Below are 26,928 nucleotides of genomic sequence, written 5' to 3'. Positions count from 1 at the left end.
TCCCCGTGGTGCCTTCCAGTAAAGAACTGGATATCACAGAGTCTCCACAAAGCAATATGAATGGTCCTCCTCCCTGTTAGAGGACGAAACCATTTCTGTTTCTCAGTGAGCATGCACCCTTGTCCTCCCTGCAAGGAACAGTAGTATGAGAGCACACCACATAGCTTAGTGAGGCACACCTTTCTTAAAGGAGGTTTTGTCCCACCTAAGGTTTTTATGTGCAAAGCCTAAAAGGAAGTCACTGGCATTAACAAGGTTTCACTGAGGTAGTGCCACTTCTCATCTGTCCCAGTGAAACCAGCCTTGTACCAAGTATGTGCATAGGAGCTTCATTGTGTGAGAAATGCTGCTTCCATGTAGTTTCCTAACAAGTGATGGAGGTTTATGGTGTGGACTTTTTCCGATGCAGACTGGTCATCTGCTGAAAGTCAGAGCAGCTGGTGGATAGCTCTGCTCTTGGTGCCTTCTCCTCAGTTGCGCCCATTCACTGTGAAAGGCATTTTAAGGAATGCAGACGTTTCAGTGAAGGAAGTTTTGCCTATGTTGCAGTGCAGCCAGGCCATTTGCATTGGCAAGGGAACATAAGGCAAGAGTGCTCTGAACAGAGTGGCCACTTTAGAGCACGGTTCATTTTTAGAGCAGCAGCTGCCCAGGAGTGCTCCTGTAGGTAACCAGCCACTTTGGGTGGAAGTGGGAAGTAGTACATCTCTTTTACAACCCCATACTCTCCAGAGACACTGCAATGTAGCTTGTGATAGAGCACGAGTTACTTTACAACTATTTCAATGGCAATTAAAAAAAAAAAAAAAAGAGAAGAAAAAGAAGGTGCTAAATACATTAGACTCCATTCCTGTTCCCTGCACCATTCCCAGCTCTTAGCTGCATGGTACAGTTTTTCCACCTGAGGAATTCACATGGAATAGATACTGAAGTGTCCTGAGCCATAGGATGCTCGTATGCTAGAGGCTACATCAACGTCTTATCCAGCCTGGCCTTGAACAATTGCAAGGTAATCTGTTCCAGTGACTCACCAGTCTTGCAGAAAAGAACTTTTTCTAAATATCTAGTTCAAATCTATTGTCTCTCAGTTTAAAGCCACTAACCCTTGTCCTATTACTATATATCCTTGTAAAAAATCCCTCTCGCTATCCTGTAATAAGGTCTTACCGGACACTTCTCTTCCCCATGTTGAACAACCCTAACAGCCTCAGCCTGTCTTCATAGGAGAGGTGATACAGGCTTCCCATCATCTTCATGGCCCTCCTCTGGACTTGCTCCAACAGATTCTTCTTAAGTTGAAGGCCCCAGAACTGGATGCTGTACTCCTTGTGGAGACTCACAAGAGCAGAAGGGGAGAATCACCTCCATTGACCATGCTTCTTTAGATGCAGATCAGGATATTGTTGGCCTTCTGGGATGCAAATGCACATTGCTGGGTCATGTTGGTCTTCTTGTCAACCAATAGCCCCAAATCCTTCTTTGCTTTCCATCCACTCATCAGACCCCTGTGATACGTCACCTAGTGGTGAGGTGAGGACTTCTTTTGCAAGGATGGAGTTGGCTTGTGTGGTACCTCTTTTTAAAATGGCTAATCCAGAGACTATGGAAATGAGTTGACAGTGTGGTTGTCAGGCTAATGAGAAAGAAGTAGGAGACACATGGATGAAGGGGATATGCATGAAAGAATCAATGTGTATTTTGTAGGGTGAATAATCCTGTTTCATTAGGTGCATTTAATCAAGCAATTCTTTCAAAGCTTCTTGATAATGCCCTTTATCCAAGATCTTTGAAGAAATGGGGATATAAGAAAGTGTTTTAAGTGGCTTTAGAAATAGGTATAAATAAGCAGCTGGAAAGAGAATATGGGTGAAGTCAGAGAAATTTATGTTGTGACCTACACTCTCATATATAGGAGTATGGAAGCAATCGTGCCCCTGTACTCACCACTGGTGAGGCTGCAGCTTGAGTACTGTGTACTGCCTTGTCTGCCACAGTGTAAGAGAGACATTTATGTGCTGGAGCAGATCCAGAGAATGGCAGCAAATCTGGTGAGAGGCCTGGAGAACATGTCTTGCGAGGGGTGGCTGAGGGAGACCTTGTTGTTTTCTACAACTATCTGAAAAGAGATTGTAGTGAGGTAGGTGTTGGTTTCTCAAGTAACTAGTGATAGGACAAGAGGAAATGGTCTCAGGCTGTGACAGAGGAGGTTTAGATTGGATATTGGGAAATTTTTCTCTACCAAAAGAGTGAAACAAGATGCCCAGGGAAGTAGTGGAGTCACCATCCTTGGAGGTGTTAAAAAAAAACCTGTATACATGGCACTCAAGGATGTGGTTTTGTGGGCATGGTGGTGGTGGGTTGATGGTTGGTCTTGATAATCTTAGCATTCTTTTCCAACCTTGATGATTCTGTGATTATTCAAAACACTTTCTTACTCAGTGTAGGAAGAGAAGCATTTTCTGTGAGGTGAGAGGATTTTGTTAGTGTATACAAAATGACTTAGATTTATCTGAACTGAAAGCAGCTACAGAGAGTTTCAGAAGGATCTCATGGTAGGGATTAACTGGAAATACAGAGATGAAATTTGGTGTTACTGCATTCAAGGTAATTCACATAGGGAAAACAATCTTAACTACATGCATATATGTGACTGGGCTCTCCATTACCTCTAGTGACATGATAAAGGTCTGGTAACGCTTGAGAACATCACTTCAGTGTTAAGTAGTAAAGAGATTCTTGGCAATTACTAGGGAAAGAAGAGAGTACAAAACAGCATGGATCATTACATTATAAATTTATGATTTGTCCTCTTTTCATATACTGTCAACTCAAAAAGTTATAGTTAAAATGAAAAAGAGGTACAGAGAATAGCTAGAACGTGCTGTGTAGATCTGCTTCATAAAAAAAGTGCTGCAGAGAATGCAATTCCTCTGCTTGGAAAATAGATGATTGAGGAGAAATATGATACAGCTCTAAAAAAATTGTGTGCTGCATTAGAAAATTTATTCACTGTTTCTCGCAGAACCAGGGGTCACCACATGAAACAGAGACAGAAAAGAGAGTACTTTTTCACATGGTGTATATTGAATTTGTGGAGCTCATTGGCAAAGGATATTGTAGAATTTGAAATTCAGGTTCAAAAATAATTCAACAAACCAGTGGAGGGGAGGATGTCAAGGGCTATGGAAAGCTAGCATGCAGACACATGCTCTGGCTGGAGCAGTGAGATGAGAAGTATCCGGTATCAAGCCACGGCAGCAGAGATAGCCAGCAGTATGTGGGGCTGTTTCAGGAGGAGCATTGCCAGGATCTTGGGACAGGGGTTGTCCCTGCTGCCTAGCACTTGTTGTTAGACCATATCTGAGTATTATGGCCAGTATGACACCCTTCAGTGCAGAAAGACACTGATAACTTGGGCTAAATTCACCAGCAGAATGCTCAGGGCTGGGGCACTGTGTCATGACCATAGGCTGGGGTGGTGGAGCTTTTGCAGCCTGGGGCAGAGATGACCGCAGGAGTACCTCACAGCCACCACAGTGCCTACTGAGAGGGGATGGAGTGGAGGCAGCCAGGCCCTTCCCAGACTTGTGTGGCAGAGTAACAGGGTATGGTAGGCATGAGCAGAAATAAGAGGAGTTCATTTTGGATACTGAAAACTCTCCTCCGTGAAACAGGCAAGCTATGGGGTAGGCAGAGTAATAGGCTGCCCAGGGAGGCTGGGCAAGCTCTATCCTTTTTGAGTTTTAAGACCTGTCTGGGCAAAGCTGTGAGCAAGCTGGGCCTGCATCTATCAGGGGTGCACAAGAGACATCCTGAGGTCACTTCCAGCCTGAATTACCTAGTGATCTCACCTTCTTTCTGATCCTCTGACCCTAATTCCTTTAGATAGAAATTGTTCAGAAAGCTGTTCTGGGAAAAATACATTACTGGATAAGATTGTCCCTGAGTCAGAATCAGTGCATGTGTTTATCATTTTGTGTGTGTGTGTTCTTATGGAAAATAAATTTAGACAATAATAAGATGCAAATGTAATGAAAAACAGGATTCTGCAGTCCATGTGAAGACACCCTGAAGCCTGAGAGTGACCTGAGCCTTATGACAAAATGAAACTGTAAACACACTTGACTCAGGGCTACTCTACAGAGCTACTGTTAGGAAAAGAACGTAGTTTAAGGCATCCACTCCATCTTGTGCATCCTCAGATGGCTCCTTTCACAATTTTCTATTACATGGCAAATCAATCACACCTGCCTCATGGCTCCAGAGGTGCCAATGAAAAACTTCAGCACCCTGCACAGTCCTGACTGCACTCAATAATGTGTAAGGCAGAAATAAACAAGCTTAAACCTATGACCTGTGCTCTGTTTGTAGGGTTTACAGCTGAGGAGACCCAGCACAGATGTTTTTCAGAGTGTCCTAAGCTACTGCGTACATAGTGCAGCAAGTGCAGATCTGGCAAGGCCATTTTCACCTCTTTTCAACCTGGAATCAAATTTTGATACCTGAAAGAGTCTGAAAGAGTCTGACAACTACAGTGAATGAGCTGTTGGTCATTCTGAAGGACATTGTGATGTTTCATAGAGGTCCAATGTGCTGGGAGTTTGCTGGTGGCTCCCAGCACTTGACTGCATTACAGTTCACCTTCTGAGGTAGAGCAGTCACTATTTGAACTGTATGCAATGAAGGATGTGAGAGATGTTCTCAGCTCTTGATTATAGAGAAGGCTTTGCAGTGCTCAGTGAGGCTCCTCTTTTTAGCTTCTTCTGGTAGAAGAATGAGACACCATCTCCTCCATTAAGCACTAGTCAGATACTGGTGAATGGTGTTGCTTAGCTTATGGAATAGGGATCTCTAAGACAGTTTCATTTTCATGAGTCATTTCAGGATGATGAATATACAGTTTTAGCCACAGGCAGATTTTAGCACAAAACATAGATGGCATTGCACCTGAAACCTAGACCTAGAGCTGCCATCAGTTATATCTTAGTCAATGCCTTGTCCCACTTTGTGTAACAGCTAGGAATAAGCTTAAAGTATCTTATTTTTCTATCCCTACACAGCTGTGCCTGACTCCCTAGGGTAAAACTTTACACTTTCAAGTTAATTGGTATAGATGTTTCCAGAGTTTGGTACTACAAATCAAGCAAGAAATTCATTTCAGAGCACAGGAGCCCTGTACTTTCACTCCCTCTCAAGTCAATTCCAAATGCTCCGCTCTACAAGTTTCTTTTCTTTTAAATTACACTTCTCCCATGGTAGTAAATAAATTTGTTTCAAGCACACATGCTTCTCTTCTTTTCAATTACAGTACCCTCTCAAGTAATTTAATTTCTTTCAAGTCTTCAATTCACATCCAACTTTCTCTCCAACAAATGTATATATCAGGTAGCAGAAATACATCTCAGGCTCTGTCTTTACATTGGGATATTTGAAGGTGGATTTTGTCTCCATTACCTCTGAATTGCCTAAAACTTCTTATGGGTTCAGCAAGAGGTACACAGGCCAAATAACACATGTGAAAGCTGCACAAGTGGGCTTTTGTCTGAGCCATCTCCTTTGGTTCCAGCAGCTGCTGTCATCCAGCCACAGGACTGATGGGAGCACTGAGTGTCTGAGCTCCAGACATTCAGATAGAAATGTATTCATTTCAGTCTGTAACAGCCAACATGGCAGCGAAACCCTAAGAAGGCTCCATCATTAGCTGTTGATGGCTGGTATTTACCTCCCTCTTGTCTTCACAGTGTTAGAAGGTGTGCTGAAGGATAGGGCTTTAGATGCACATCAAGAGTGGATGGAGGGCTCAAAGAACTAGGGGTCAATGACTGCCACAGTGTTGGGGCTGGAATGATCTGTACAGATTCTGGTTGCCCTAGGAACTGTCAGAGGTGTACATGAAAGACTGGAGGGCAAAGCAATATGCCAATACATATAGTCTATCATTCCTGTGAATAAATACAAGGCTGGCACGACCATTTGGGTACCATCCACATCTACAATGCTAAGTATTAAAAAATGAAACATGGAGAAATATGGACGTGAGCTCATTACAGTAGAGTCTGACCTAACTTGCACATATAAATGATAAGGGCTTCTGACAGCGAGGCAATGCATGGTCCTCACTTACCATAGCAGAGAGACACATGGTTGGACTCTGGCAGACACGTAGATTCAGGCAGCTGAGTTAGTAGCTGGCTGAACAGGCAAAAATATTTCTCTGATGCTTTACTACAGCCACCTGTCAGAAGATGGGTAGAGCAGTCAGTAATCAACGAGATCCCCAAGGAGCTTTCATCTGCCTTTGCTCATTTAATCACAGCAGTGAGAAAAGATGATTCAGCCTTTCACGACAGCTGTATAAGGGTTATGAACGTGAGAAAGACTTCCTCAGTCATCTGTCTCTGGCTTGCACCTGTGGACTGGGGTGCTGTGGTGTACTGTTGTTCCTGCCCAGCCCCAAGACCCTGCAGATCAATGGGCACACAGGCCCTATCCTCTTGCAAGGTGCCAGGCACTTCAGCACCTCTGGTGGAGAGTCTACTGATTCCCAGGACCTGGCACCGTGCTACTGCTGTCTCTGGTGATACAATGTAATTTCTTTCCTTACAAAGACTTGTTTTCCTAACATCCACCTAGCGCAGAGAGCTCTGTGTCTTCCCATAGTCTGTGTGCTCTAAAGTCTAGCAAATTACTGCGTAGAAAAAGCACTCTGTGGTCCCCTGTGCCAGCTGAAACGCAAGTCTTGGCATGATGCCATTCCCTTTTACAGTACGAAGAAGTCTTAGGGAGAAGGTTCTCAAGAGGGGACCTGATGTGCACATTGGAAATGTAGGTGCAACTGAAGACCAACTGAGCTGATACACTCAATATGCAGTATTCTGCAAGACAAAAACTTCCCACACTCTGAGGCACACGCTGAGCTCTGCTTCCTGCACTCTGTGATGATTAAAATACTTCAGAGATTCATGAGTACACTAAGACCCACCTTAAGCCATTTGGAGCAGGCAAAGACATGTGGGAATGCACAGACCTTTCTCCTCAAGCAAAGTGTTTGCTGAAGTCTTATTAAATGCCTTCCCCACTTTGCTTTTGTCCCTCTGCATTTTACCTGTGTGTCAAACATCACTCCTTGCAAAACTTTCCTAATTTACTCCCCTCACCATTTGAGGAGGCAAGTACCACTGCATCTCACTGAAAGCCTCAGTAGTGGAAATATAGGAGTAACCAGAGCTTGCTGCTGACCTTGCTCTTCCCTGACAGCCCCTGGCTCTGCTGAGCAGAGGAACTATTCCTCCCTGGCAGCCCAATGAAAGGCTGAGGTAAATCTCCCGTTTGCCACATATGACTTTGAAGAAGCAACTATACTGCATCTTGCTAGGAAGAGACACATGACCCTGCTCACCCTTGGACACAAACACTCCAAAGGGACCAAGAGACAAAGCAGCTGCTGAAAGGCTTCTCTCAACATCTTAGGTGGCTGTCCTCTATTTCAGTCTTGTTTGATATTGTTAACCCTTTTTGGGTGGGAAATTGGATATTGTATCAGCTTCTTACTCCAGACTTCCTGCAGGGTTTAGGCTTCCACAAGGAAGTGAATGTCCAGCCCTCACCAGGACTGAGATCTCCTTCCTATCAGCTGGCCTCCTGTGAGCCCTGCACCTCCAAGGCTGTGCAATTCAGCTTTTATTTGCTAAGTGTTGTTTTCACTTGTTTTGGGGTGGTTGTTTCAGTTTCTTTTTCCCAACAGATTTTGAACAATCAGTTTTGGTTTCTCTCTTCGCCCTCACTTTTAAGGTACTGCCTATGTTCTTTACACCCTTAGGAGTGGCAGAATCAGGGTTCTGGAGGAGGATAGGAACAGAGACAGACTCTGGGCTGCAGACAAGAAATAATGTGAGGAAGGGTGGATAGCCCATTTGTGTTGACTGGGAGACTGGAAGTAGGTCTGAAAATGAGACCTGAGGTAAGGTAAAGGAAGGAAAATTTTCATCCCAATATACTACAGGAGCAGGGTGTGAAGGAAGGCTGCTTTTAAAAGTATAATAAAACAACTCTTTTTTTTTTTTTTGCAAATAATCACAAGAGGACACAACCAGCATCATTCATATTAGCTGATACTTTCAAATATATGTCTATGTAACAGAGGAGAAGAAAAGACTATGCTGCACTTACTGACACCATGTGTTGGAGCTGGTGCTGTGGCTTTCAGTCATAGAACATAGAATCAGTCAGGTTGGAAGGGACCACAAGGATCATCTAGTTCCAACCCTCCTACCATGGACAGGGACACCCTACCCTAGATCAGGTTGGCCAGAGCCCCATCCAGCCTGGCCTTAAACACCTCCAGGGACGGAGCCTCAACCACTTCCCTGGGCAACCCATTCCAGGGTCTCATCACTGTCATGATGAAGAACTTCCTCCTCATGTCCAGTCTGAACCTACCCATCTCCAGCTTCACTCCATTCCCCCTAGTCCTGTCCTGTCAGTCCAGACAGAGTGCCAGATTATATTCTTAGTTTATTAGTGTTGTTGCTACTGTTGTCATTATCATTTCTGGAAGATCAGAATTTCATCTCTCCAGACGCCATTTAAGCACTCAACTGAAAAACATCATTTTTTTGTCTCAGAGTACATGTAATCTACTTCTACAACTAGAGATGACTGGCAGATACAGGTAGGTAGTACATGAGGAGCAATGCTGGTCAGCATAACAGGTTTTAGTATCAATCCATCAGCGGCCCAAAGAAACCCAACCACACAGGGAAGATGATTTTTCTTTTCAGGTTTTAAAGGCACTTTTTCAAGGGAGCTGAAGGAGCACAGTGAAGTATCTTAGCAGACACAAAAGAGGGACTTCTCCAAGCATGGGAGCTTGCACAGGAAAAACATGAAAATATTTGCTTAAAAATTCAATGAGCAGGTGAAGAAGCTGGCAGGACGGCCCTTGTAGAGTCAGCAGTCTCAGACTGTGCTGAACAATGGGTGGTAGGGTCTGGAAATAAAGGAAAGGCTTTGGAAATGATAGGAAATTGCATGTATTGGACACATAGTGAAGGAGCCCAAGAAGGAGACATATAATCAGACCAATAGGGTAAGAAATGGTCTTGCAGCAGCAGTTTGTATGCAGCTCAGCTAGGCTGGGTTTAATTTATCACCACCACAGATACCAAAATTAGTGAAAAATGACTGAGTAATGAGAAGATCAGAGACTCTTTTCCATTACAAGGATTGGTAGGAGAGACACAATGTGTTTCCACGGAAGTGTTAGCAAGATGGATACATGAGGTGGATGGGAGAGGCTATGAGAGGAGATCTAAGGAAGCCAGGCAGGTTTCATCAGGATGACTGAGAGGCACACAGGCAGAAAATTTGCTGGTCTGAGCTATGGGCCTACCCATGGGGAGGTTCTGGGCAGCTCCCACCTTTACAGGGGTATGCCCTCAGCATTGTACTGATGGTGAGTATCAAAGAGGATGCTGCAATGCTGAAAGGCAATGAATCCTTGAAGAAAGTTCAGATAGCAGCAAGTGTCCAATTGTGTAAACACACTGAGTAACCTCCTCACTGATAGCAGGGATCAAACACAGCAGTACACACAGGCAAATTAAGAGGTAGGGATGCAGGAGTGAAGACCAACCTGCCTTGATGCCTCCTAAGCTAGTGCATCATGACCAGGACTCAACTTCCCAATAACTTTTCCAGGTGTCACACTTCCTTGTATATGCAGACACTTCCATGGTGCACTGCACATGCTGACAGATCACCTGACTGTTTGAAGACCCTCTGATACCCACTAGTCCTCCACAGACCCCCTACCTTGCCATCAGAAACTGGCATTTGCAGGTCCTCAAGCCAACACTGTGCTTAGATTGGGCAAATTTATTTGCTGCTTGAGCAAAAAGGAAGTCAAACATAACCAGACACTTGGCATCAGGTAAAACAGGCACTGCGTGCGTCTCTTGCATCAAGTGCAGACTTTGACAGCAAATGGCTGTGAAAAAATGTAACTGCTCCAATTCTTAAGTTGTAACTTACTGGCCATAGCAGGCTTTGGTATCTTTGTTTAACTTTTCCTTTCCCCCCTGCCTCCCTCCCCTTGCTACTCCTTCTGCTGTTCTCAGAAGCAATATATCAGAAGATACAGGTTGGAGAGCATGTGCATAAACTGGTGTCAAACATTGTCCTGGAAAGGCATTAAACTAAATACAATTTCTGGGACCATTTCTCTTAATTTAAAAATAGCTTTGCTCCATGCATCGTTCAGCTTTTGCAGTTTTAAGTGGTTTTGCTGTCAGAACCAGGGTGATCATATAATACATCTGAATTTATTCAGTGGTCATGTAAATTGCCCACATTCAGCACAAAATATTTTTGAGCCTAGCATCTGAATTTACACATCCTGAGAGCTGTGTAGTATTTCATCTATACTGAAACTCTTCAACAGGATCTCAGTCCTTGTGAAGTTAGTTCAAGGGACATAGGACAGCTATAGGGCATAGGACAGCTAAAGGATGAATTGCTTTATTCATAATAACTTGAAAGCTCATCAACAGCAATCAAATTGTTGGTGCCATCTGTGGCAAAGAGGTTTCTACTTCGTTCTCAGGCTGTTTTCATCACCGCATTTTACTGCTTGGCCTGTGGTCCTCTGATCATTCCTGAAATCTCTGGGCATGCCATCACTGGTTCTCACCTCATCTCACCACTGAATTTTTGGGTGTGTTTTTCTGTACTGGAAAAGTTCTGGTGAGTCCTTGAGAATCTGCATGTTAAACAGCTGCCTGTACTGAGGGTGCCACCTTTCTGCTCCTTTTGCTTTACTTAATATACAGTTTGTTCGTCATTTTCTGACCTTCATAGAACTTTCACTGAAACACCAAGATTGGAAAAAACTGCCCCATTCTGAAACAAGTTGGACTTGATCTTGAAGTTGTTTCCCTGTTTACCATCTTTAGTCTCACAGTACACATCTGCCCTGGCAAGAGGTCACCTGTGTGTATCCCAGTTATTTCACTTTGCAGGTTGGGTCTGAGGGATGATCTTATTCTCCTGTCTTTGGGTTCATCAGGATTATTCCCTCAGCTGTTCTGCCTTTTGCTATCGAGGTCACAGCAGGCTTAACCTCAGGCAGAGTACCAAAGACCTAATAAATAGGGCTTATTATATTGGTGCCATGCTAACCTGGTTACAAGCTTCCAGCTGGTGCATGTCTGGCTGGGGGCTATGCAGTGTTGCTCTGAGCAGCACCTCAACACCACGAGGAATATGAGGCAGCTGATGTGCCCACAGAGACTGCATCACACAGTATCAGTATCACAGTATCATCAGGGTTGGAAAAGACCTCACAGATCATCAAGTCCAACCCTTTATCACAGAGCTCAAGGCTAGACCCTGGCACCAAGTGCCACGTCCAATCCTGCCTTGAACTGCCCCAGGGACGGCAACTCCACCACCTCCCCGGGCAGCCCATTCCAGTGTCCAATGACTCTCTCAGTGAAGAACTTTCTCCTCACCTCCAGCCTAAATTTCCCCTGGCGCAGCCTGAGGCTGTGTCCTCTTGTTCTGGCGCTGGCCACCTGAGAGAAGAGAGCAACCTCCTCCTGGCCACAACCACCCCTCAGGTAGTTGTAGACAGCACTAAGGTCACCCCTGAGCCTCCTCTTCTCCAGGCTAAACAATCCCAGCTCCCTCAGCCTCTCCTCGTAGGGCTTGTGCTCAAGGCCTCTCACCAGCCTCGTCGCTGCATCATTCCCAGCAAGCGAGACATGATACCAGGCATGGGGAGTGGATGCTGGTCAGTGTGGAGAGAGGTCTGACAAGAACAATTGGTCATTGTGCCGCTGCCTCTTTCCTTGCACCTCACACTGAACAGAGCAGGATGCAATCTGTACTTTGAAATGAGTCTTTCAGAGCAAAACTCACCTTTGCACAGTGGCTTCTGGGAGCATGGTCTTGGCATGTATCATAGAGATGTCCTGACTGCAGATCACAGCGGGTAGTGCTCAGGTGCTCATGTATTTCCCTCAGCCCATGTTGTCCTCATTCCTTGTGAGGGCAGCACTGGAGAATAGATTGGATTACAGCCACAAAGTGCTCCAGCAAGGCCCTGGCTGAGAGACCACAAAACCAGGACTATTCCTGATGCAGGCCAGGATGCCACTGGCTCTCTTGGCCACCTGGGCACACTGTTGGCTCATGTTCAGGTCAGTGACCACTTAATTGTTTAATGTGATGTCCTCGATCCAGTTCCCCTCCCAGACTGCTGCTTCACGAGGGTGGGTGCCCAGGGCACTGCTGGATCCAGTGCTAAAGACCGAGGCCAAGCAGGCATTGAGCACCTCAGCCTTCTTCTCATCCTTAGTCATGAGGTTTCCCTCTGCGTTCCATAGGGGATGGAGATTTTCTCCAGTCCTCCTTTTGCTGTTGCTGAATTCACAGAAACACTTTTTATTCTCTTCAACAGCTATGGCTAGGTTAAGCTCTAGCTGTGCTTTGGCTCTCCTAATTTTCTCCTACGTAGTTTTGCTACGTCTTTATAGTCGTCATGAGGGACATCTCCCCCCTTCCAAAGGCCACAGACCAGGGGTCCTCAAACTTTTTAAACAGGGGGCCCGTTCACTGTCCCTCAGACGCTGCTGGGGGCCGGACTATAGTTTGTCGGGGGCTGGACTCTAGTTTGGTTCCAGCCCAGTCCCGCGGGTGCTTGGGGGCTGCAGGGGCCGGCGAGCGGATTAAGTGGCAGGCAGCGGCCGCTTGGCTTCCCGCCCAGCCCCCGGCGGGGGGGTCCTGTGAATACCGGCGGGCCGGACGGAGGACCCTGGGGGCCGTACCCGGCTCACAGGCCGTAGCGTGGGGACCCCTGTCATAGACTCTCCTTTTGTTCTGAGGTCCAGCCAAAGGTCCCTGTTTAGCCAGGCTGGATCCTTCCCCGATGACTTTATCTTTTGGCACACGGGCACAGCCTGCTCCTGTGCCTGTGAGACTTCCCTCTTGAAGTGAGTCCAACCTTCCTGGACTCCTAAATTCTTCAGGACAGCTTCCTAAGGGATTTTGTCCATCAGCCTCCTAAACAGGCCAAAGTTTGCCCTCCAGAAGTGCAAGGTGGCTGTTTTACTAACCCCTCTCCTGGTTTCCCAGGGATAAAGCACTGAATCACCTCTGAGCACTGAGCCCCGGCTGTTCTCCAGCCTTTACTTCCCCCGCTAGTTCTTCTCTGTTCAGAGGAAGCTGATCCGGGAGGGCACCTTCCCTGGTTGTCTCTCTCACCAGTTGTGTGAGGCAGTTACCCTCCGCACACTCCAGCAACCGCCAGGACTGCTCTCTCACTGCTGTGTTGTATTTCCAGCAGACATTCGGGACGTTGAATTCTCCCACAAGAACAAGAGGTAGCGAGACCTCTCTCAACTGCTTGCTTCTTCTTGTGTTGTGTGCCTACTTGATTTTTTGGTCTTTTTTGGCACTGACTTTTAGAAGATAAGCTTTGTTATACAACGTGTCAAATAAAAAATAGAATCAGCTGGGATTCCATGCTCTGTGCCTAATGGCACTGCGGGCTTATCCAACTTCCAACACCTTACTGAAACACTGGGAATAAAATAAAAGCAAACAATTTGTGACTTGTCTTCCCCCAAACAGAATCTGACAAAACACACAGGCTGTTAAGCTTGTGATTGTCACGGGAAAGTACACGTCTTTGGTGAGAACGAGCTGCCAGCTAGCACCACTGAACAATGCTTGACCTTTTGGTAACATCAGGAGAAGAGCTCTGTTATTATGTGGTATTTCCTCTAGTAAGGTTACATCCTGCCTTTGCAGGAAGAGAAACTCAGACTAACTTACTGTTGTTCTCTATCTCGCGATTCTAGTCTGGTAAGAAGAAATCTAATTAATGCCATGCAGCTTGGTATGATGTTCAGCTTTAGGTATTAGGTTATTTTCCTTGTGCAACAGTGTTCAGATTAATGATCGAGCTGGGGGACTTGTCTTCAAGTGTCAAATGTGTGCCTTCCCTGCTTGTGCTTCAGCCAGTTGAGGCTAATTTCTATTGATTTGGAAATGGTTATCACAGTATCACAGTATCACCTCACAGATCATCAAGTCCAACCCTTTACCACAGAGCTCAAGGCTAGACCATGGCACCAAGTGCCACATCCAATCTTGCCTTGAACAGCTCCAGGGACGGCGACTCCACCACCTCCCCGGGCAGCCCATTCCAGTGTCCAATGACTCTCTCAGTGAAGAACTTTCTCCTCACCTCCAGCCTAAATCTCCCCTGGCACAGCTTGAGGCTGTGTCCTCTCGTTCTGGCGCTGGCCGCCTGAGAGAAGAGAGCAACCTCCTCCTGGCCACAACCACCCCTCAGGTAATTGTAGACAGCAATAAGGTCACCCCGAGCCTCCTCTTCTCCAGGCTAAGTCCTGTATGTGCAGCTGAGAGGGGCAAACAGAAGTTACTCATTAAAACTTGTGCTTTTAAGAGGGAGAGAGGATGGTTCTTATGCCCCGTACCAAAGCAGCATTCATTGTATTTTTTGGGGGGTGCTATTTATAGAAAAAGCATAATCTTCTATAACCTTCACCTTGACTGCAGAAAAGCTTTTAATTTGCACACTCCAAGAGATGGTACTGTTCTGAACTACTGTAGTGCATTTTCAGAGACAATATTGCAGCCAGATATACTTTTAAAATAAACCACCTGCTTTAAACTGGAGTTCTTTTGATCTTTGCCTGTAAACTGCCAGTCACCACTCTGAGAAAGGAAACCCGGAGAACGGAAGGAGAGGTGTGAAATATCTGGGAGTCATTAAGCAATGCAGCAGAAATGTAATTACAAGTTGTCAGGAATGGTAAACCCTGCTGCCCTGTGGATCTGCATATCCCAGGCCAGCAGCAGTAGCAAAATGGGTTGCTCTCAGGGTGTCATCTTCTACTACTGCTCCCAGGTCTGCACAGCACACAGGAAGCCTCCCCCGGACTTCCTCTCATTTTATTCTTGTAGGCATCCAATGCTGCTCCATCCTCAACTCACTTGCTCCCTAACCATGGCATCCAGAACTTCCTCCCTGGAGCATTGAGCAATTAATTTCGGCTGTATCTTTTTACATGAAGCCATACCTGAGTAAGAGGCAAATAAAAAAAAAAATCACTTATTACCCAGCCCACAAGAGAAGGTGGAGTTTTGTGTTAAAGACCTCGAGAAAGCACAGTTTAAAGGAGTGTCACCAGGGTAGTAATTACCCTGAATGTAACAGGATATGAAGGTGACAGGGGGAAGTTGCAGTATATGTCACACCCGATGGCATAAGAGGGTCCAGTTGCTCGACCCTCTGCTGCTAATGCCCCACGTGCTCAGGAGGTCAAAGGACGTGAAGGACATGCTGCACTGACTACGCTGGCAAGGAAAAAATAAGAGTGGTTTTGGGTTGTTGCTGCTGTTGTTTCTTAATCCATCTGCTGGAAGTGTGGTTTTCCCTAACAGGAAGAAAACTAGTTGGACACAAGTGAAGTGGAGAAGTGCTTTCTAGCACACAGCCTGGCACATGTGCCTTACCATAGACTTGTACCATAGGTTGACTCTGGCACATGGCACAGCAGAGATCCCTTCTCCCATCCAGGTTTGCTTTGTGCTCAGGACTGACTTTGATGATTTGCGAGGCAGCTCTTTCAGATGTATTACATTTATATTCACAATGGCAAACTCCTCAGTGATTTATAATGTGACTATAAATATTAAAATGGAGTACAATTTCAAGCTGCAGAAGGATGATAATTTGTTAAATAGGTTTAGCAGAAGAGTCTTGCAGAGTCTCTTGCTAGCTTACGGAATTTGAGTCTGAACAAGGATCAAGAATTGATCAGTCAGTTTCAAGACCAATGTTCAGGCAAGTTCACAAGGTCTGAAAGCTCCTGCAGCAAGTATTGAAGTTGAGTAGCACCTAACAGTAATTTAATCCAAATCTTCTAATTGCATGATAGAGGCCTTTCACAAATGGAGTAACATTTTATCTGGAATAAGGGAATAAACTTGCACAAAAACATCCATTGTGTCTCAACCAAAGAGATAACCAGAGGGATGATGAAAGTAACTGGTCAGTGATACATGAAATCTATGGTAGTGCTGCTCAGTTAAATCTAGGTGGATGGAAAGCAGACTCCAAGAAAACTGAGTTTTTGTCGGGGTGGTATGGACTCCTAACAGTGCCATACACTTCCATGTGTATTCACCAACCTCAAACGTGCTGTTTCATTCCGTGTTCTAAATTGTTCCTTAAATCTGCAATAAACTCAAGACTTTAGATGGCCTGGGCTGTAAGTCCAGGTATTTTCTCAAAAAGCAATTCTAAAGAGTCTTAGAGTTCTCTTTAAAAAATTGGATACTTTAAAAGTTATACATCTCAGCTCTTGGCTGAGGTGCTGGGTCACAAACGTGTATCTTTTGCAGCATTAGCTGTAAAGGAAGCTACCTAGCAAACGCAGTGTCTGTATCATCAGGCCTTCCCTGACCTTCTACACTTAATTATAATTTTATATTTAGCTTCCATGGGGCCCAATGATAAGTGAAGACCATGAACTCTGTCTCTGCTAGCATTTGGTTGAACACACATGCATCAAAGTGCTTTACAAATAAAGCAGCAGGTTCTCTCCATGAATTTGAAATAATGTCTCCAATGTATTTCTTGGGCAAGAGGTAAAAAGCAAGTGAACAAAACCCAAATGTACACAGAATATAAACATTTTGTCCTATGAACACTGTAAATCTGGTCAGGCCAAAATTATGTACCTGAAAGTTTACCATCAGAACAGATGCACATAAGCTCAGTTGCTACACAAAGAAAACCCTTTAGGAATCAAAGTCATGTATGTAAGATGGCAGCACTTAGTGGAACTGAGTTGCTTTATTTGAAGGATAAGAAAGCATCTGCAGCAAGCTTGGCAAGTACTAAAAAGGAGGTCCCCAGACCCAATGTTAGAATAAATTTAAGTTAGTGTCTCATGTTAGCATGATGGCAATAGCACACATGCCTCTGGACACAGCATCAACTGAATCAGCTAAGAGGGCCCAGATGCTGTTCAAGCACAGGCACAGCAGAACAGCCTGTCCCAGGCAACTCACCTTTCATTAACGATCTCATGTGCCTCCAGAACACATAGGAATTTTCCAATCACTGGTACTTTCAATTTGAATACACTGAGGTTTTTTTACATAGACAGTGAACCAGATGGAGTGTAGAGTCTCAAGCATCAGCTTCTCCTGAATATTTTTACGCAAAATGCTAGGCTATAAAGGGGACTACAAATCTGATGAAAATCAGCTAGACAGTATTTTAACTCATTTTTAGAGTGAAAGGCTGATACAATCTTCACACACAGAACACCCAGTATGTGATTCTGTAATTCAGTCAAGGAGAGCTTACTGGGCTGTTACCATTTGCTTCCATGTACTGATAAAATCAAGACATTCCATGGTTGCATTGATAGTTTATGGAGAAAGCAATTTTAAAATTACTAAAGATTTACTCAAATCACCAATAAAATAATAATGCCTATACAAAACATTCAGATACAACATGTTTATTTTTTAAATCCAATTTGTAAAGGTCCCTTTTTGAACGAAACTAGAACAAAAAAAATCAACACAACTCAGAAGGCTTATCTTGTTTACCGTATTCTTTCTCACCCTTCACTTATCAGAACACAAAGCAGCAACTCATATTATTAGTGCTCATATAGTGCACTTATATGGATTTTTGACTTGTGTATTAAGCTTTAAATACAATGTCTTTTCCATGAGCATAGCCCAAGGAGTATACAATGTTACATTTTCAAAGCATATGTTTTAAAAAAACCCAGGACAATAAATGTATATCCAAGACAGTCAAACTCAAATGTTTTGACTCGGCAAATTCTATAACAAGTAACAGCAATTTCAAACTGCGCACGAAGCAGAACAGTGCCAACATGCCTCCCGTCTGTGAGCTATGGTAAAATATCAAGCACACACAAAGTAGAGAAGCCAAAGAAAAACTGCCACAAATTCAGAACTAACCTGAGGCAAACACCCAACAAAGGCAGCTCACTTTCCCACTCTATAATGTAAAGAGTCCAACAACGATGAAAAGCACTTCTACGCTACAGGAAGTCAAACAGTAACTTCTTCCAATTTTATCTCTGCATTTTTAAACAACTCGTTCGAAAAAATTAAAGATGCAGCACATCTAATTATACCAAAGAAATGTACAAACTAGAGAAGTCAGAGAAGCTCCAGAAGATTGCCACTTTCAACCTTGCATAGTGATAAGCTGGCATTGATATTGCTACCATAGCTTCAGCAGAAGATATGGAAAGAAAAATCCTTACTTCTAAATGATGCACATAACATTTTCTTCACAAAATTCAGTTAAACGTTGTTTTAATAAAAGAGAAAACAGCTCTAAAAAGGGATAGTGTTCACAAGCTTAGAAATAAAAAAAATACAAAACCAGAACATCCCATAATAAAAAACCAAATGAAAACAATAAACATTCTATCGTAACAGCACCTATTTTATCACTAAATAAGCCCCATACATGCAACAAACTACAACTATTGTATAAGGCTGTCAAATTAAAGGTTTGCTCTTCATATAAACAAAGTGTAAAAATAGCAGTAAGTTGCAATCTTCAAATTTAATGCTATATGAGGATTCCATCCCCCCAGTTTCATTTGGTAGCAATTTCAATATGCATTAGACACAAAGGTCATTAATCTAGGAACCGTGATACAAATACATTGTGCCAAGGACAGTATTGTCGTATCTCTGTTCAACCTTGACAGAATTGGAATGCTCAACAACACTACTAAGTTCAGGGATGCTTTCAGCAGTATCCCCAAAACCATGATAGTGTCCATAGTGTAAAGTATCTCCAGGATCTTCCACCCACGAGGGCCGGGTAGAAACACAGCTGCTGGGGCTTCCATTCAGATGCAGAGATCCACACATTTCGGTTGAATTATTCATGGCTTTTTCTGGTTCCTCAGTGCCGTTACTGGTATGAATTCGATGCCTACTGGGAGAAGTTATTCCAGGAATTATTCCATTAGGTGTTAGTGTTAAACACTCCTCGTGCCTGACATCCATTCCACTGAGCTGCTGTGCGGCGTTGAAATCCAAATGTCCATTGATGGCACATCCATTTGTCAGTGCACTCAATATGGAGCTACTGCTATTCATATCTGCATTGAGAAATACACCTGTCACCAACAATTAATAATAAATCAAAATACATCAAAACGTCCCCACTATACTCTGCTTATTTAAAATATGTTTCCATACATGGCTTTGAGAATAATCTACCCTTTATTTATAACAATATAGGTAGTTCAAAGTAATGGCAGCTGACCAGTAAGCTTGTAGCATGGATTCTTACGTGGACAATGCAGCTATCCCTCTACATTCAGTGTGTAAAGATGTTTATGTTACTCTTTGCAAAGACAGTATCACTTTTTCAGAATTTTCTTCATTTAACTGTGTGAAATAAACCTGTAGCAGACAACATCCTAGGTAGTGCTTTGAAAGGTGGAATAAAAAGCATCTTTTCCACCTTAAGCACAATGCCCTCTTGCAATGCAGTACTAGGTACCAACAAAAACTGAGGATCTGTGAGAGGGTGACGGGTTGGGTTTTGTGTTTGTGGGTTTTTTCTTCCCCCCCCTCTGTAATTCATGTGGCACTTCTTTTTCCTTTTTCTTCTTTTCCCCTAGTAGTAACTCTCAGAGCACAGTATACAGTGAAATAGGTCAAATGCAGAATGTTAGGTTATTATGGTTGGACTCAAACTTAGAGGTCCTTTTCAGCCAAAATGATTCTATGACTACATTATATCGGGGTGCTAATATAAAACATTCCAAAGTTCCTTTACCAGCAAGTACTTCAATTTATCTAGCAGCTTGCTAGGTAACATACCAGGCAGGTTTGCATTTACTAGTAAGTTTATAATAGCATGTGTACTATCCACATGCAAAATGCCATACAAGAGCAACAGCAGAGCACACAGAAGACTGTAAAAGATTATCAGTAGGAAACAAATTTCCAAGAATGTGCATGCAAAACCCACTGACAGGTTCTTTAAGGCAACTTCCCCTTTGAGTTTAGTCATTTATACAATAATTTTTATTTCCATAAACAGATTTCAACAGTATGTCTGCAATATGTTTTTGCAGTGGTACTCAAAACTCCTAGTGCCAAAAAAAAGGTGATATATTCCAACTTAAAAACACCTACTGGTAAAGGACATCTAAAATTTACATCTATACTGTTAAAGATGAACAAGGCAAATGTAGAACTACAGACCTATATGATGACATCTAAAGAGATTACATTCTGCTCTGAGCCTTGGGTATGTGCACATATGTTTATGTATATATGAATGCATAAACTTACGTGCAGAATAGGACTGCATTTAATGTGCATTTCCAATTCAAGTCAGGAAGCCTGTTGCCAACTTCCCACATTTATAAAACATTGGGCTCCTGTGTAAGTGACATGTCACAAGTACCACTGTTTGACAAGGAAGAATTGCAAGTTCTGTTTCTCTTTCACAAGGATAGTATTTAAAATATGACTTATGATACTAACACTTTGCACAGTAATACATAATGCCGAGGGAAGTATTCCATTTGTGACTTGCTGAATGAACTGACTGGACTTTTCTATTCAATCCCTACACAAGTTAAAATAACACATCATCTGAACTCACTAACTAAAAATTCTTATTTAAGGTGGGGAAAAAAATCAGTGATAAAAAACACAATAAAGTAATTTAATATTTATTAAATGAAAAGTGCAAAATTTTATCTGTTTAAAAATAGATCCTTATAGGCAGGGCTTTGCCAATTTAATAAGGATGGCACTACTGTTAGAATGTATATGTAGGTAATGAATAAATCTAATAACTATTCTAGGATGTTATTTGTTAAAAATTAGCACCTATAGTAATAGAGTATATTTATGAAAGACAATTGTTTTTCCATAAATAAGAACACTTTCTAATTTTAAAGTACTGGTTGTATACATATATGCATACATTTATTTCTAATATATTAAAATATCTATTAATTATAATTCCCTTTGGCAAATCTGATCTGTGGTACAATGCACAAAAGTGTTTATCACAGAAAAGCTTAAATCAAGGAATTGATTTTTGGATGTAATAATGCATTATCATAGTAACTCCATGCCTTTAGTTACAAAGTTCATGGAAAAAGCTGACCCAAGACAGTTTTACTTAAAACTCTATACATGTCCTGGGGTTAACAAAAGCATTTTGATTAAGCAGCCTTTAAGGAAAAAAAACCACTTAGAGCATTAATATTCATTAACACCAGTAACATTTTGACTGTTTCATGAAGATCAGTAGAAAACAAAAAATGTTTTCCATGATATGTTAGCTGCAAATACGAGTTTATGATCTGTTATATCCAGCCTTATCTACATTTAAACATCCCAAAGCAGGATCTTGAACTTAAATCACCATGTCTGAATAAATTCTGGACACACAGCACGTATCTAATTATTTTTTACAGTATCTGAAGTATTTTGAATATAGCTGTGCCATAACATGTTAATTTTCAAAGCTACGTAAGCACTAGGATATGCTTCCCTATCAAGTCTTGTTATTAACAATTAAATCTATTAAATGAAAATTAAATTAATAGCCTAAATTATTTCTGAATTCCCTTTAACCTGAAATTATAGCAACTAAAAGCAAGGCACAATGTAACACAAGCCTCAAGTTAAAAATGAAACAGCCACTGTGGATTTCTGTATATCTGAAATAATTGACTATTGATAACCTTCTCTTCCACCATTACAAAGTATTGTGTGAAACAGCTAATGTTAGATACCTAATAAGCCCCCAATATAATGGGTCTTACAGCAGTACAATAGTTTTCAAGACTCCAGACAACAATGTGCAAAAGTAAAGGACTAAGTTTTTTACTTAAAAATAAAATGCATATTGGTTCTTGCAACGACAAGGAGTTTGCATTGCAGAAACAGTGTATATCTCAATTTCTTTTGGTCCAACAGAAGAACTCTCCTGTTGTTTGGTGTCTTCAACCATTTGAGTGTTGTTGTAGTTAACAGGAAACTGTCCACTCCCACCTGATACAACAGCAAACTCTCTATCAATGTGCATATTGTCAGCATCGTCCTCAACTCCTCCATTCATCACCGGTATTACGCCATCAAAGCTGTAAGCTGATTAAAAAAAAAGTCATGTTTAGTCACTAGTGCACACTCGAACACACAGTGAACAAACAGATGAGTATTTCTGTTATTAAAGCATAAGGTTTTTTACAAAGAAATGCAATTTTTTCATGTCTGAAAGCTTCTGACACTTGAGGTTCCAAATGACAAGTATATGCTAAGCATTTGCCCATCCATTTTAATCCCTCAAAATGGAGAATTACCAGTGTGCTTATCAGATTTTACACCTACATATCAAACAATTGTTAGCTTGGTATGCTACAAGATTGAATAAAGAGCAGTTTAAATGACTTATATGTATGCTTTACACCTACTGTACCTAACAGACAAAAAGTAGTCAGTCCCTCACATGTGGGCCTAAGGGCCAGCTCCCAGTAACCCACTCCCTATTCATATCAGACTGCTCCAGGCATCCCTGGAGAGCTACAAAAAATTCACAGCTTTTCTCAGAAGATAGGTAAGTGGTTAGAGTGCTGTGAGAAATACTTTAATAAGCAAGATGGGCTTGACTTCTTGGCCTCTTACAGCTACCACCTAAAGCACTGATCCACTACTACCCCAGCATACTCTGCCCAGCTCTCACACTGTTACACACTTCCCTCTATACACTGCAGACATCCTTAATGCTACTGTTATAAAATGCTATTTCAGCAACCCACAAGTCAGCTTTCATTACCCTGGGCAGAAAAGAAATGTTCACAGACTACTCATTTTTAAAAAACCTTAAGCAATTGCTAGTGTTTCAGATCACATGAGTCTTAATGAAAACTAGGACCCTTGCATCAGTGAGCTTCAAATTACCTTAAACCAGCAAGGGAAACATTTTTTTGCAGTTACCTAGAGGTACAAAGAAGTGCAGTTTCATACTGGATAATTCAAGGGTGCATGTGGCAATGTCCTCCATATCCACCTCACAAAGAACATCTAAAAGCAGCCATTTGAACAGTTGGTGGCCTGGTGTGCACTATCCTCCACCAACCAGGTGAACAGTGAAATTTCTGAATGGATTTCAGAAAACCAAACACAAAACCTGGCCAATGTTTCTAAGTAAAAAATATAGACTACATGGTGTACATTCTGAAAATGGACATTGATTTACTTCTGTGAAATTCAGCTTTAGCCTTTGGATCTCATATTTGCATTACACTTGAAGAGTTACTACTACTTCATATCACAGCACATAGTGCATCAGTGCTATTAAAGGTGGAAGATGTTTGATTACTATAGACACATGTATGTGCATATAAACAAAGTCACATGTAAGCAACCCCACACATTGCCCAGTTTCACTGTTACAGGATGTATGGCAAAGCATAGCTTAAGTATTTCTCTTCTCTTAGCTCTACTACTTACAGGCTCTTCTAAAGGGCATACACTGTGCTTACTCACAGGTGAGTTTTTTCATGAAGCTAAGAGATTGCTAGTTGTGAACATTCAGAAGAAACAGCTTTTCAAAACAAATGATACTATCTTTGATTTCAAGCAGTGCCTCCCTGTAGCAGAATGTGAATGCACTGAAGACATCTTTATGTAGCTGTTAGGGGCATCTGCATACCACTTACTTTTCTCCTTCCATGTAGCTACTTATAGATGTTATTCCTGACAGCAGAAATAACAAGCAGCCTTGCATTGACTTTCATAGGCACACTTCTCCATCATGGAATTATTTAGACCCAGTACATTAAATAACATATTCACAGATTCACCTATGGGTTTAGGTTGGAAAGGACACTGAAGGTCATTCAGTTCCAACCTCCCTGCATGGGCAGGGATATCTTGCACTAGACTATCTGGCCTTGAACATCTCCAGAAAGGGGGCAGCCACAACCTTCATGGCCAACCTGTTCTGGCATCTCACCACCCTCACTGTAAAGAATTTCTTCCTAATATCCAGTCTAAATCTGCTTGCCTCAAGTTTAAAGCCATTTGCGCTTGTCCTGTTACAAGAAGCCCTTATAAACCCTTCTTGTAGGCCCCCTTCAGATACTGGAAGGTCGCTTTGTCCTGTTTGTGATTGCCTATGGAGTACCTCCTCTTGGTATAGTTGAAATGACAGCTGAGTAGCAACTACTAAAGCAAATACAAATTACATCAAGATTGATGCTCTATTAAGTTGTCTCATATTTATAAACATTGCTTTAGTCTCAATTCCCCTTGTTAGCTAGGATTAAAACACTGCTTGAACCCACCTCATTTAGCTTACTGGAAGTCACATCTGTTAGAATAATACACATTTTCAGCTGTAAAAAAGCATCTTTAATTAAGACCTTCAAAGTCCTTATCCTGTTGCTAGACAAAGGAGAAAGATATGAAGGCTGCATTCTTTTTAATATGCATTTACTAGGATAACCAATAGAAAGGAAGCAGAGAATATTCTTCACCATGTTATTTGAAGTGTTTATAAGATGTAAAAAGTTCATATATCCAGCAAAAAATGTATTTGAGGTTGCACTATCACACCATTGCTGGCAGAGGAAGCAACAGTATCCTCTGTGCTGAACAGAACTCCTTAAGCTTCATTCTGTTCTTCCATCCTCCTGTGAGACATCGGTTTCCCTTGGAACATGATCCTGGAAACTCAAGGTACAGTAACCTAATGTCACAGACATAATCCCTCTTTTTTTGAGGAATCTTTTTGCACTAAATTTCTTCCATCCATCTTATCTAGCAAACATTTTTTTAATTGCCAATTAATCTCTAAGGGGAAAATTGCCATCAGAACATCCAGGCATCTTTTGTGAATTAACACAACATTATTTAGCTTTCCTGAAGGAGAAGGAATTAAGGAAGGAGTAGAACCCAATTTCAGCAACTTCCCCTCCACATATTATTGTTGGCATATGTAAATTTACACTTTCTAGAAATAGAAACTTCAGAACACACCAAGATGGTGACAGGGAGAATTAGGATCTTGTGGCATGGGGTAACTGTATTCATCTGCTTCTTGTATTAACACACATCTTAACACGTGTTCTTGAGTTTGGCAACAATGCTTAATACTCTGAAAAGCTTGAAATGTTTACTCTATCACCCCACCCCTGTTACTGCTGCAGGTCTTACCTTCTGTTCTAGCCTTCTTCACTCCAGCAGACTCTGTATCTTCAAAGGATCTCTTTCGACTTGTCCCACCACCGAATGAATTGGGACCTGCATTCTGATGAACCTCATTTAAGGTACCATTGCTATAGAAACGATTCAGGTGACAATTCTGGAGGTTCAAGAGAAACTGGGCACATTCTTGGAAGCCCTGGGTATGTGCAAGGTCTGCTGCTGTCAGGCCACTGGCATTTCTCAAGCTGTACAATACAAAGAAACTGAATTACACTCATTCATCAGGCTAGCTTGCTAGTGCTGCTGCCCTTACTGACTATCTGACTGTTGGTGATGAGAGAAAACATACACTTAGCAAATTTCTTATCAAGAAATTAGTCAATCATCTTAGTCTTATAACTAACTTAACTTTTTGCACATATATATATAACTATAGCTGGCTTCTAAGTGAAATTTGGGAGACAATACACTTTAAAATAAAATCAATACACTACGTGCCTTAAAAAACCCATCTTCCTATTTAAACTTCTCAAAATGCTTTTATTCTAAAGTAGTCTGAAGTATCTGATGTTTACATAAACTCCAGACTAACTTAAGCCTTGAATTTTCCCATTTTCTGCAGTTTATTCTGCAATCTATTGCTTTAAACTTGAGCAAAAGATTAAATACTCAAACCAAACTTAACATGATTTGGCAATTGTCCATGGCATTCCAGTTTCTAAAGTAACAACATCACTATTCCTCCTAATAATAAAATATATACATATATAGAAAAAGATAGATAAATAAAGATGCTATATTCAGTTATGCTTTGCTTATACTTTTTTTCTGGTTTTGTTTCTCATTTCAAAGTGTGTGACATCATAAGTGCTAGAACTTGCTTTATTTGAACCAAGACTTCTCTGTGCACAAGAGAATGGTACTGGGTTTTGAATATTCTAATGCATCAAAGAGAGTAGAAATTAAATCAGGTAGGAGACAGATGAAGAGGCTAAATTTGAAGGAGTGTTGTATTGTATGCATTTGCAGGAAACATACAGTACACCCACGCTTAGAAACACAGAGTAACTTTTTAAGTGCATTGAAGTGGAGATGGAGAGAGCTAGAAATGGCAAAACTAGACTGTGAACTGAGAGATGCCAATAAATCTTTCCTGCATTTCCAGAGAGATGTAACTAGTCAGAAAATAAGCATTTCTGTTTCTTGGCTTCAGTAGTTTAGACAAGTCCATTACTTAATTCAGAAACAGACCCGCCAGCAGAACAAGAATTCAGAAGATTAATAGACCTGATTCTATTGAAATTCATATGGAATTGAAAACAACTGACTCCAGCTCACACAAAGAACAAAGCCTGGTTTTGCTTCCCAGATCACTGCAATTTGTTTGCTACAAAAATGAGATCAAACAATCTTTAGAAATAAAGTATTACAGAAAACCTAATTCAATTAATGGATACAACTTGATTATATAAACTTTGGAATAAATCAAAATACTACGGATTCAGAAAAAAAGTCATCAGGCTAGCAAAAATCCAAGAAACAGCAGCCAAGAACGATCTACAAAGTAAACTTCAGAAGACTTAAAAAATCCAGTTAGTAAAAAGAAATAAAATTTCAAGTAGACCCTATCAGTTT

The 26,928-nt window shown here is 41.9% G+C and overlaps 1 protein-coding gene across 2 annotated transcripts in view; it reads right to left on the bottom strand.

The window, feature by feature from the left end:
• Positions 1 to 17,551: 17,551 nt before the first annotated feature.
• The window catches only part of ANKRD10 (ankyrin repeat domain 10), a 39,170-nt gene continuing 29,793 nt past the window's right edge, over positions 17,552 to 26,928 (bottom strand). The window contains exons 4-6 of one of the 2 annotated variants that reach the window (XM_064143740.1): positions 25,303 to 25,538; positions 22,138 to 22,233; positions 17,552 to 19,226 (exon numbers count right to left, since the gene is read on the bottom strand). In XM_064143740.1, coding sequence (XP_063999810.1) covers positions 18,742 to 19,226; positions 22,138 to 22,233; positions 25,303 to 25,538 — 817 coding nt within the window. In that variant the 3' untranslated portion in view covers positions 17,552 to 18,741. The remainder of the gene's footprint in view (positions 19,227 to 22,137; positions 22,234 to 25,302; positions 25,539 to 26,928) is intronic. The other variant, XM_064143741.1, reaches the window with a different exon arrangement.

This window comes from Pogoniulus pusillus, chromosome 5, assembly GCF_015220805.1.
Source record: "Pogoniulus pusillus isolate bPogPus1 chromosome 5, bPogPus1.pri, whole genome shotgun sequence".
In the NCBI taxonomy this organism is placed as follows: domain Eukaryota; kingdom Metazoa; phylum Chordata; class Aves; order Piciformes; family Lybiidae; genus Pogoniulus; species Pogoniulus pusillus.
The sequence above is the reverse complement of the archived record's forward strand: the minus strand, read 5'-3'. Positions and strand labels throughout refer to the sequence as shown.